The sequence below is a fragment of the Gadus macrocephalus genome, chromosome 10 (assembly GCF_031168955.1).
Source record: "Gadus macrocephalus chromosome 10, ASM3116895v1".
NCBI lineage: Eukaryota > Metazoa > Chordata > Actinopteri > Gadiformes > Gadidae > Gadus > Gadus macrocephalus.
The window spans coordinates 9,519,980-9,532,260 of NC_082391.1; the positions used below are offsets into that span (position 1 = coordinate 9,519,980).

Genomic DNA, 12,281 nt, shown 5'->3' on the forward strand with positions numbered 1-12,281 from the left:
TTCTACAGTGATGTTTTACTCATTTCTCATAGCAGGGAGTGATTTTATTTTTTATTGATGATTATTTATTTATTTATTTATTTATTTTTTCCCAGTTTTATTCTATGTTAAGTTATTCTAAATTAAGTTCGGCTTTATTTTACAAATGCTGCTGGCAGCTCCCTGTACTTAAAATGTTTACTATTAAAAACACTTAATGGAAGTTCGAGTCAGTGTGTGCCATTTTTAATTTGATAATTTTTTTCTTCTATTTATCGGTTGCACATATCGGCCTCCCATTTTCATAAATATCGGTATCGGTATCGGCCCTGAAAAAACCATATCGGTTGGGCCCTAAAAAAAATATATATATATTTTCTCTAACAATTGAGTCATTTTAATTTTGTTTTTCTCCCTTTATTGGATTTCCTTAGATTCGAATTTCAACGTGATGATCCTCCCATTATTCAGAACAATGATGCCATGACACGCCAAAACTGGACCCCAAAGGATTATTTTAAGCAGTACATCGATGACTCACTGTTTGAGGAAATGGCCCTGTGCACAAATCAGTGAAGTCCTTGTGTCTGGAGCAACACTAAAAACCACTCCTGAAGAACTGAAGACATTCTTTGGAAATTCTATTTACATGGCCTGTCTAGGATATCCAAACATTCAAATGTATTGGGCCTCAAATACCAGAGTTCAAATTGTGGCAGAATCCATGACCAGAAATTGGTTTTACAAGCTTAGAAATTCCATTAAGATTGTCAACGACCTTGATGTTTCAGACGATGAAAAAACAAATGATCTCTTGTGGAGAATCAGGCCCCTCTTGACCAAAGTAAGGCAAGGATGTCTGAGTCTGCCTAGAACAGGAAAGTTGTGCATTGACGAGCAAATGATTCCATTTACGGGTCGATGCCCAGTGCGGCAGTATATACCGGGCAAACCACACCCAACTGGATTGAAGGTGTTTGTCTTGGCCGCACCAACCGGTCTGGTCTTAGACTTTGTGGTCTACCAAGGCAAGACTACCTTCAGAGTTACAGAAGGGAAGGGCATTGGAGAGCAAACTGTTCTTCATTTGGTAGAGTCTGTTCCCCGAGGAACCCACCTGTTTCTACTTCACAACGATCAACCTCCTCAACACCCTGATGGCAAAAGGGCTGACAGGGACTGGGACCCTCATGAAAAACAGGGTGCCAAAGGAGTGCAACATCATAGAGGCAGTGCTTAATTTGAGGGGGAGCAAGGGGGAGCGCGCTCCGGAAGCTCTGACGTGCGCACCGCCAGCTGGATCTGGAGTGTGTGTGTGTGTGTGTGTGTGTGTGTGTGTGTGTGTGTGTGTGTGTGTGTGTGTGTGTGTGTGTGTGTGTGTGTGTGTGTGTGTGTGTGTGTGTGTGTGTGTGTGTGTGAGGGGCTAATACTGTGTGCATGTGTGTGTTTCGTTCAGATGTGCAGCAAGAGAGGTTGGACTTGGAGTGACGCGAGTCGGTTGAGTGATGTGTGATAAATCTGCGAGGAGTTAGCGAAAGTGGCTGCGGAGAAGAGGGGCAAGAAGGCCAAAATTAACTTTATTATTATTATGGTTTTTGTGGTATTCTGGTATTGTTCTGGTTAATAATATGTATCTATTTGTTAACGTGGCCAAGTTGTCATGCCAGATTGTTGTTCTAACTAGGCCTACTATAATCTATGAGGTAGCCTATCTATTTGTTTTCATCTTTTGATGCGACGGAGATCCATTTTCAAAGACTTGGTGTATTTTGTTGTGTTGAGAATACATTGACTCAATGACTCACCTGCGAGTGCATGACATTATTCCTCAACTGTTAGTAAACAACGGTAAACTTTATAACGTGTGGCTGTGTGTCTCTCCAACCTAACATATGTTTACTATTTTTTCTGGGATACATCCCCATTCACGAGGCTTTAGTAGGCTAATTTCTTGCGATGTTGACTAAATAAGTGTGGGTTGTTCGAAAGCGCACCCCCCCCGCCCCGCCGCTTTTTTTCTACTCGTCCTCAGCGCTCCGGGAGCTCCCACTTGACAAATTAAGCACTGCATAGAGGATAAATCCCTAAAAAAGAAAGGAAGAGGGGCATCAGAGATGGTAGTCCGACGAAGCCCTCCTGAAGTTGCTATCATAAAGTGGTTGGACAACAAGCCAGTTGCCATGGCATCCTCTGCCTATGGCATTGAACCTCGGGACACACGCAAAAGATGGTCCAAGAAAGACAAAAGGTTTGTTCAGGTGTCAAGGACACTGGCAATTGCTGAGTACAACACCAACATGGGTGGTGTGGACTTGGTTGACCGAATGTTGAGTTTCTACAGGATGGCCTCTCGCACTCGGAAATGGACAGTGCATGCAGTTTTCCACTTTTTTGGCCTGGCAATCACCAACTCCTGGCTTCAGTATAGGAGTGACTTCCAGTTTCTGGGGAAGAAACCGCTGAAGTTCCTTGACTTCAAACTTCTCTTTGGTGAAGACTTGATAACTCGGGCCCAAGCAGGAATTGCAAGTGACAGCGAAGATGACTACACTCCCCCACGTCAAAAGTTGAAACCGCAGCCAAATGCAGCTCTGAGACACTACGGCGCCATCCATCTTCCAGAGATGGTGGATGAAAAACATGCATCAAGGTGTCGCAGATCCGACTGCAAGAGCAAAACATACGTGATGTGCAGGAAGTGCAAGGTATTCCTTTTTGTTTCCAAGAAGGGGAATTGCTTTTTGAAGTACATACCAAATAAGCAAAACCCTGGTATTTTCTTTGGGACTAACTGGTTGCCATCAAGGTTCAGTTTCACGTACGGCGTTCCGATGTCCACTGCAGTGGACACATGATATCTTTAAAATAAAAACATTTTTTTCAAAAAAAATGTTGTCAGTATTCTAATTACCTTACACAGATTAGGGAATAAAAAAAAAAAAAGTGATCGGACAATATTTTTTTTCCTGGTAGTCAGGAGGATATATGTCGTCATAAAGGATCTAAGCTCCTCCCCTTTCTCTGCCTTGCCCACCCAGAGAATTTGGCCCACCAAATGAGACACGACCGTGCCAGCGTCACATGTGTGTGTGTGTGTGTGTGAATACACGCACTGTAACGCAAGTGGTTGCTGTTGGTGTTATGGCGCATAACACGTCGGTTCTTTGACGTCTCCTGTATTTCCACAACGAGACTGTAGTTGGGGTTATCTCAGCCATAGTTGAGAAGGAATTGGGGGAAAGGAACTTTGGCTTTGACTCCCTGAAGTATGAACTGCGACATGCTGTCTGCCGCTGGTTCACGCGAGGCACCACCGCCGCGAAGCACCACCGCCCGGCAGCGGGCAGCCGGCAGCAGGCAGCGCGTGTTTCAGTCTACTTCAGATTGAAAGTGGAAGAACCAGAGACGTCGGAGAACCCGACGAAGTCATTTGTGATTCATAATATCGACTGGAGGCGCACACAGTTTTTGGCCGTGATAATATGTATGATATGATACAGATATCTATGTATTATATGATATTATTGAGATATAGAGCTCCAGGACTGTATCGCAAGTGTTGTACACTTCCTTGTTATTTGGATAACCGTTCTGCTGTTGGTGTTATGCCACATCACACGTCGGATACACGGTATTTCCACAACGAGACTCGTAGTTGGGGTTATCTCAGCCATGGTTGAGAATTAATTGGGGGAAAGGAACTTTGGCTTGACTCCCTGAAGTACATAAACCAAGACATGGAGGAGAAAGGGATTGTTGGCCGCGAATGTCTCCCGCTTGAGCCCTGCTTCCCAATGCCAAGGGACCACCGCCTCGGTGCTGCAGGAGGCGGTGGTGCCTAAGCGCTGACCGCTGCCGAGGCGGTGGTCCCTCGGCAGCGAGGCTCCGGCGGGAGACAACCGCGGTCAACAATCCCTTTCTCCTCCATGTCGTGGTTCAGTCTACTTCAGATTGATGTTGACGTGGAAGAACCAGAGACGTCGGAAAACCCGACGTGGTCGTTTGAGATTCATAATATCGTCTGGATGCTCACAGCTTTTAGCCGTGAGAATATATATTATATGATATAGATACCGATGTATAATATGATATTATTTAGATATAGAGCTCCAGGACTCCTGTGTGTTCTAGAATATTTATTCTACGGCTAAAGGCTATGTGCGCCTCGCCATTGCGATACACTCACTGTAAACAGAGCGCATGGTACCGTGGCTGCAAGCTGCTCAGTGCCACACCCCCACCCTCCTCCTTGACCCGCCTCTCTCCTCCTTATTTGCATTAAAGCTACAGTCGCCGAAACGGTGCATTTGGGGAAAGCTCAATGTGCGACTGGCTCGTAGTGGCTGTAATTCTGCATCACGGCTGAATTTCAGGAACTTCTTCAAATACTGTGTTTGGGGCCTACTAATATCTATATTAAAGCATCCATAAAGTAGCTAACCACTCACTACCAGCCAGCAGCAGCTTGTCACAATACTGTCTATGTGATTATACATCACATATAGCCTCATAATCCCAGTGCCATAAATAGTGCCAAAGTATCTGTGTGTTTGTGACAGTCGTGTGTAGTTGAAATAATTCAAAAGGTATTCTCCTCACATTGATACAAGCCATATTATTTAACTCTGAAAATCAATGGAAGTGACTCAAATCAAAGGCCAAACTCCCCTTCTTCATGCTGAATGATGAATTTTGGATTAAACAACTTTTCTGAATCTAGGTAAGACAGGCAATGCCAATTTATAGATATTGAGGTATGCTTTTAAGATTTACAAAGGGGTCATCATATTCCCAAAGGAAAACTAGTATTGGTATAAGTAAAACTGAAATATGTAGAATTCACCTTCCATCTCTTTAGCAGCGGTCTCCACCCTATCTTTGTAGATCCTTTCCATCCTCCTCTGTCTCTCATTTTCTCGGCTCCTCTCTGCTACAGTCCTGGCCTGAACATCATTAAAGTCAACCTAATAGAGAGAGAATAATGCTTCAATATGTCATAACAGCATGAATGTTGACACTTCTCAATAGATATTGTCTAGTGTTTATGGACGGAACACACTGTGAAAAAACCAACGGGACTTTCACCTTAAAAATTAATTAAGTACTACAAAGAAAACTGAAAAAACAAAGATTAGGGTTAGGGTCAATGGTTAGGGTTAGGGTTAGGGGTTAGGGTTAAAAGGTTTCCCCACAATTCCTGTCTCACATTCTTGACTTGTTTCATGAAGTGGTATCCCAGGGCCAACTTCTTGTATGCGGTTCCATATTGAGCTTGCCAGGATTGGATGGTTTTGATAGCAGATATCTTAAGTTTCTTGGCCACCTCTTTTGGTGGCGGGAGAGGTTGATCCGAGTCAGTCTCCACAGTTAATTCTAAAAACTCCTAAAAAGAGAAGAATGGTCATCAGGTGAATGATGAACTTCTAATCAATGACGCATACTGTTGTTTACAGATAGGCAGCAACACCATAATGGGACGTGGGACAATAAAAATAAGTTGTTTATTTTAAGGATTCCATCTGTTCAGTATTGGCTTTATTTTCTATATGTATATATTTTCACAATAACTAAAGAAGTCAGAGTTGTAAAAAAAAAACATGAATCTTTAACTTTTTGTGCAAGTTTAGGGTAGTCATCATCAGTGATTTTCATGGCCCTACTATAACAGTACAAAGTGTAATGGGAATAAAGGATACGTAGGTTAACCAAAGTCTAATCAGGAAACTCAGACTATTTCAAAATAGGCGTGGTTATTAGAAACAACGTTGGTACCTGAAAGTTATCCACAAGACGAATTCTGAATTGGTGTGACCTGGAGAAGAGTTCACTGGCTATTTGGAAGGCTGAAAGTCTGATTTCTGCATGTTCTTTATCAAGTTGTGCCATCACAGAGTCGTATACATGATCTACATAGTCCTTAGATAGTCTGGACCATGGGATTTGAGAGGAACACCAACAAAGCAACAAGAAAAAAAAAAACACTGTCATTTTATGGTTAAGGATATGATATTCAACAGATTTTCTTTGGATACACAAATGTACCTGCAGATTTTCTTGATTTCCTTAATCTTCTCTTGGTTGAGCTGCTGCTGTCCAGATGTGGTGAGCTCCTCCACCAGCTCCGAGAGCTTGTCCCGTTGTGCCAGGTCCATTACGATGATTTAACCCTCTGGATATGGTGTCATATCCAACATACAGGTAATAGAGGTTTAATTTATGAACTCCTGTTTAGATCACCGAACCAATAGATCAGCAGTGAGCCACTCCAAGGCAAGAAATTGGAATGTTAATATTTCTCTTACAAAAAAAAAACATAAATATAAAAAATAAAGATTTGGACGTGGTTGTTGACAGCAGTGTATTCACTCTCCCGAGAATGTGCTTCACTATGAAAGGCTCACAAAGGAAGTCAAAAGACAAAAATGAAGAAGAGATAGATTTAGACCACCACTCAATTGTTGAGTTTGTTTTATTATACAGCAGGACGGAAGCAGGTTGTTTGCCTGAAGCACTGATTCACTCGACAGTAGCCATGAAGTGAAGTGTCTACCCTAACCCATGAAGTGAACCGCTACCCTAACCCTGACCCTAACCCCTAACCCTAACCCATGAAGTGAAGGGTCTACCCTAATCCCTAACCCATGAAGAGAAGGGTCTACCCTAATCCCTAACCCTAACCCATGAGCAATGAAGTGAAGAGTCTTACCCCATCCCTAACCCATGATCCATGAAGTGAAAGGTCTACCCTAACCCCTAACTCCAACCCATGAAACATGAAGTGAAGGGTGTACCCTAACCCCTAACCCCTTATCCCTAACCCTAACCCATGAAGTGAACCGCTACCCTCACCCATGAGCCAAGAAGTGAAGAGTCTAGGTTATACCCTTCACTTCAAGGCTCATGGGTTAGGGTTGGGGTACTGTTAGTAAATGGCTAGGGTTAGGGGTTAGGGTTAGGGTAGACCCTTCCCTTCATGGCTCATGGGTTAGGGTTAGGGTGCCATGAAGCATAAGTATATATATATATATATATATACAGTGTTTCCCGCAGGATTTTTTTCAGCAGCGGTGGTGTGGTCCCCGATCCCTCTAGGGGGGTCCGGGGGCATGCCCCCCTGGCCGAACTTTTTTTGTACCCTTTACATTGGAATGCATGAATCTGGTGCACTTTGAGAGGAGAATATGCACTTAAATCCTATTCAAACAGTCCTGTGTATTACTGTAGATGGGATTATTGTTGTTGTAACTTTGCCTTTTGTGTCTTCATTTACAGATTTTTATATTTTTGTATAGTAATATTTAAACAAAAAATGCCACAACGCAAATATATTGCACAATTTATTTACAGATTTTTGCCTAATGCTTAAACACTAAACATGGTTGCTATGCCCAAAGCATAACTGTTTTTTACATAAGACACTTTGTTCAAAAATGAAATCTCCTGCAACAATGGGCAAAACACATCTTTTTAAATTATAAACTTAACTAAAATTTGAAAAGAACACAGACTCACACACATGAAAAATAAAAAATAAAGCTAATTGAATACCAATCAGTGTGAGCCTTAGCACTACAAATAGACCTCAGGTGAGCTCAGCTCCTTTGTGAGACAGTGAGAGTCAGGGGAAGAGGACAAGAGAGCGATGATAAGCTTGTTATTGCTTAAAACACTTCTTCTTAGTCTTGGGAGTCAAAAAGTGATGAGAAAATTAAAAAATAAATATAAGTTATACATAATAGAAACTATTCATGATCTTTTAAGAAGTCCTTCGTTTTTTTCCCTGCATTTATGCTAATGACCACATGCTTACAGGCGATTAGCATAAATCCCTAACTAAAATACGCGATGAAAACGGATTTTATATGGCAATAAAGAACAACATCGGATCTAACAGTATGGATTCATTTTTCAAAGTTCCCGAAAATACCTAGGCTATAAATTCCTGACTGGATATAAGCTCCTGTAAAGGCTATGAGTGATCCCAAAAAGAGCGACAACACGCACACACACACATAGGCCTACACACACACACACACAATACTAGAGGAAAACCGGCACGGAGGTTGCGGTTTATAGATACAATAAAATGATTGGGCTCAGAGGGTTTTTAACACTGGTGGTCATGTAACGACACATTTTAGCATCTCTCTCTCTCTCTCTCTCTCTCTCTCTCTCTCTCTCTCTCTGATCTTCCGCTTCACTCGCTACTGCTAGAATCAATGTAACTTTGCAACCGTGTAGGGTAGGGCTGAACGATTTATCGTTTTCTGATCGAAATCACGATTTCAGACAACGCGATCTCTGGATCGCCAAAGACACGTTTTTTTCGGTTTTACTGTGCGTTCACGCGTCAAGTAGAGACGCGAATCGGGCGAATTAATATAATATAATTGTATAGATAATAGGGCTGTCACTTTTTATTCGAAGTTCGAATATTCGTTCGAAGGTGGGGTGAAAAGTTCGAATTCGAAGTGTAATTCTCCATTCGAACTGTAAAAATGCGCTATAAAGAAGAGAGCGGCGAGTGGCTTCTCCTCAATAAAGCGGCCCTCCTGGATCCCCGCTTCTCCCGGTTAGTCCACCTTTCCCCTGCACAGAAACATCTCGTGACTGAAAGCCTCTCACACGAGCTCACTGAAACGGAGACCGACACTGATCGCACACGACAGGGAGAAAAGTCCGCTGCTGCGATGGGCAGCCTGTTTGGGGACTTATACAGCACGGCTGACACAAGCAGCTGCAACGGTAACGGAGAGCTGCGAGACTACTTGTAATTTTCTTTCCGTAAGGAATAAAAAGAGCAGCATGCCGTGTTGGAGGTCGGCCTCACAGATTGTTCGTTTATATAGGCTGTGTGTGCCATGGACGACATGCGCTCCGCATATCGCGCTCCGAGCAGTTATTGTTAATGTGTAAAAGACAGCCGCACTTGTGTGTCGGAGCTTCCTCTTGTTGTGTTTACAAATGTGTTATCAAAGATGTGTTTTTATCCTGTGCTGTTATGAATTCAGTAGGTATACGTGAGGTATACGAGAGCAACATAAAAAATCAAGACTGTTGTCGTGTTCTATGGGGGGGGGGGGGGGGGGGGTCGAATGTATTCGAATTAATTATGGACATTCGAAATTCGTTCGAATTTCATTTTTGGAAAAAGTGACAGCCCTAATAGATAATATCATGGCCAAAAGCTGTGTGAGCCTCCGGATGGCCGTAGGGCTGGGAGCTCTCTTCGAGGGGTTTGTTTACCGGCGTTTGTTTACCGGCGTTTGTTTACCGGCGTTGCTATGGTTAACAGCGTTAACATGCGTTCAACAGCGTGGCCACTGAGTCACATGTGTAACGTAACAGCCAATCAGCGTTCAACCGTCAAACTCAGTGCAGTTCAGTCCGGGGTGAACTGCAGCATGGAGGAGAAAGTGAATGTTGCCGTTTGCGACTCCCGGAGCTCTATATATAATATAATAGTATGTAATATAATATTTGTATATATAATATCACGGACAAAAACTTTGTGCGTCTCCGGATGGCCGTAGCGCGGGGAGCTCTCATAGGGATTGGGCTTCTCGGGGTTTGTTTACTGGCGTTGCTATGTTTCCGGTCTTGTGTGTTCTAACGGTTTATTGTAGGCCTATCTAATAAATCTCTGTCTATTCAATACTTCATTCACTGCCTCTTCCGTGGTCATTAGTATTATGAATAGACTGCGTTGGGTTCTCCGACGTCTCTCCCTTTGTTGTTATACTATAATGCATGAATTAACTACAAGAGCCATCTTTGACAGTCTTAAAAAAACAGCTAAAAAGTAGCAGTACTTTTCTAAGTTAAGACAGTCAAAGATGGCTCTTTTAGTTCATTTGTAACAACTGCAGTTGGTCAAGGACTTTAGTTTAGTACATTTAAAATACATTTTTAACTTTAGTTAGAGTAATAGCATGTAATGTTTTAATGGTATGATGTCATGTTTCTAAATATTACTGTACATTGTGAATATTGCACTGAAGCTTGATTTGAAGAAAATCGTGAAGAAAATCGAAATCGCAATATCTGCCAGAAAAATCGCAATTCAATCTTTTCCTGAAATCGTTCAGCCCTAGTGTAGGGTATCCTACTGCAAACAACTGCCACACTCGCTGTGTATTTTTCTTCTTTGATGTTGCTTACGTGACGATGTGCCGCGTGCTGCGCAATTGACGTTACGCGCTGTACATTTTCTAAAAGGAGCTACGTATAAAAATAAAATAAAAATATTAGGAGAAGGATTTTTATTGCAGCGGCGGAGAAAATTCAGCAGCGGCGGGAAACACTGTAATATATATATATATATATATATATATATATATATATATATATATATATATTTGGGCTGTAATGATACGCGTATCAAACCGAAAATCGCGATACTCAAAGCCACGAACCTGTCTCGCGGTGTGAGAAGGCAGAAGCGCGATATGCCCTTTCTAACTCTTCGGTCAAATTGTCCGATTGAAATTTGCTAATAATTTGTCTAAATAATAGTCTGCTGACAGCGCCCCCTCCTATCGATGCCGTAAATATGTGACGGGATGCCCTCTCTGTGATCACAGCTCTCCGTGGCTACGGAGGATTGCATTTCTCCACAGCCGTCGAAGCCCTCATATGCGATATGAACGACATTTATCCAGAGTGGGCCAAGCGTGAAAAAAATTGCCTGTGTGATCCTGTCTCTATTGTTTTGTGTGATTTGACTGGCAGTTTGTCTGCTTATAGGTCGGAATGAAGCGGCCACCGATTATTGACAGGATGGGTACTTTATTCTACCGGACTAGTTCGCTTCTTCACTAGACACACGCGCTACCGCTCGCTCTCCTCGCTCGTCCACTCACTCGCTGACGTCACTCACACACGCATACGCACACTGCCATTCTCCCGCACACACAAATGCTACTCGTAACACTAAGGCTGCATCCGAATACTTAGTACATACTATTTCTGTCCAGTGTCTACTACTTGACCATACTACACTTGACTGTGTAGTACGGTCTACAGCTATGCGTAGAACGCCTCCGAACGCTTCCGAACATCGCCGAAACTCCACCGGAAGTTTGGAGATGACGTATCTCCCCTCAGATGCCGGCAAAATTACCTTGATAAGTTACCTGTTTTCCGTCTTGTCATCGTTGCTATTAAATTAAAAATGTCTCTTTTTACTTAATTACTTACTTTACTATTTTACTCTTTTTAATGTCTCTTTTTTTCGCCGCTTTCTACGACGTCTTTCTGGTGGTGACGAGTCAGCCATCTCTTCTTCGTTCATTACTAGACTCCTGTTGCATTGTGGGATAGCGTAGTGAAGTCCGTGGTTTACTTTGGCGGTAGTACGCATTCGGAAACGTCTTCCGTACTACAGAATGCATACTGAGTATTCGGACGCGCTATATTTTTTGCGTACTACAAAATGCATACTATATAGTATGCAAGTATGAGTATTCGGATGCAGCCTATGCCTCGTTATTGCGACGTTCATGTTTTTCCTCATCTATTGAAAGTTAGGCTATTAAACATGTTGCATTCTATACGGCCTGATTATGTCAAACAGTTAAAGGGGCCCTATTATGCCTACCAGCAAAAAGCATCCTCCAACTGCAATCTTTGGTTATTTCTTTATTAATTTAGCTATACTTTAATAGTATTCTTTCGGTTCAAATCTGTTCAGTGTTCCAAATTATTTGTTATTAAATGTTACATTAAGATAATTGGTATTTAAGTGTTGTTTAAATAAAATGCTTTTTAAATTTAAAAGAATCGTGGGATGTATCGAACCGTGGGTCAAAAATCGTGATACAAACCGAATCGTGAATTTGTGTATCGTTACAGCCCTAATATATATATATATATATATATATATATATATATATATATATATAGTAGAGAGAGAGAGAGAGAGAGAGAGAGATTTGTGCTGAGATGTCCTTTTACTACTCACCACTGTGTAATGTATGACTCACTGAATTTAATATCACCAAAAGCCAGTATCATTGGTACCAGGTTATCTTTAAATGCGTAAACTCTGATCACCTATCCTTCTTACCTAAAGGAATATCTAATTCCATTTAGACCCAGCTATAGATTGAGACACACTGAATATCCCTCCTTCACTGTGCCAAACAACTCCAAAGAGAGTGGTCGACGTACCTTTAAAGGTAAAGCCCCTTCAGATTGGAATAGCCTGCCTGGATCTTCAACACTTCTTTGCATTCATTCAAAACATCACTTCTTACCTACGTGCAAGCAAACTGTTTCTGCAAATATTTTCCTCATGTGTG

The 12,281-nt window shown here is 42.1% G+C and overlaps 1 protein-coding gene and 1 long non-coding RNA gene across 5 annotated transcripts in view; one reads left to right on the top strand and one right to left on the bottom strand.

Annotated features, from left to right (window-relative positions):
* uvssa (UV-stimulated scaffold protein A) overlaps positions 1-12,281 on the bottom strand; it is a 483,727-nt gene that overhangs the window by 470,541 nt on the left and 905 nt on the right. For 3 of the 4 annotated variants that reach the window (XM_060062339.1, XM_060062337.1, XM_060062340.1), the window contains exons 2-5: positions 6,022-6,146; positions 5,752-5,905; positions 5,186-5,362; positions 4,823-4,943 (exon numbers count right to left, since the gene is read on the bottom strand). In XM_060062339.1, the coding sequence (XP_059918322.1) occupies positions 4,823-4,943; positions 5,186-5,362; positions 5,752-5,905; positions 6,022-6,131 (562 nt within the window). In that variant the 5' untranslated portion in view covers positions 6,132-6,146. Of the gene's footprint in view, positions 1-4,822; positions 4,944-5,185; positions 5,363-5,751; positions 5,906-6,021; positions 6,149-12,281 lie in introns of those variants that run through there. The other variant, XM_060062338.1, reaches the window with a different exon arrangement.
* LOC132465652 (uncharacterized) lies at positions 10,328-11,531 on the top strand. Its single transcript, XR_009527659.1, has 2 exons — positions 10,328-10,905; positions 11,456-11,531. It is a non-coding gene; the product is annotated as an uncharacterized LOC132465652 (long non-coding RNA).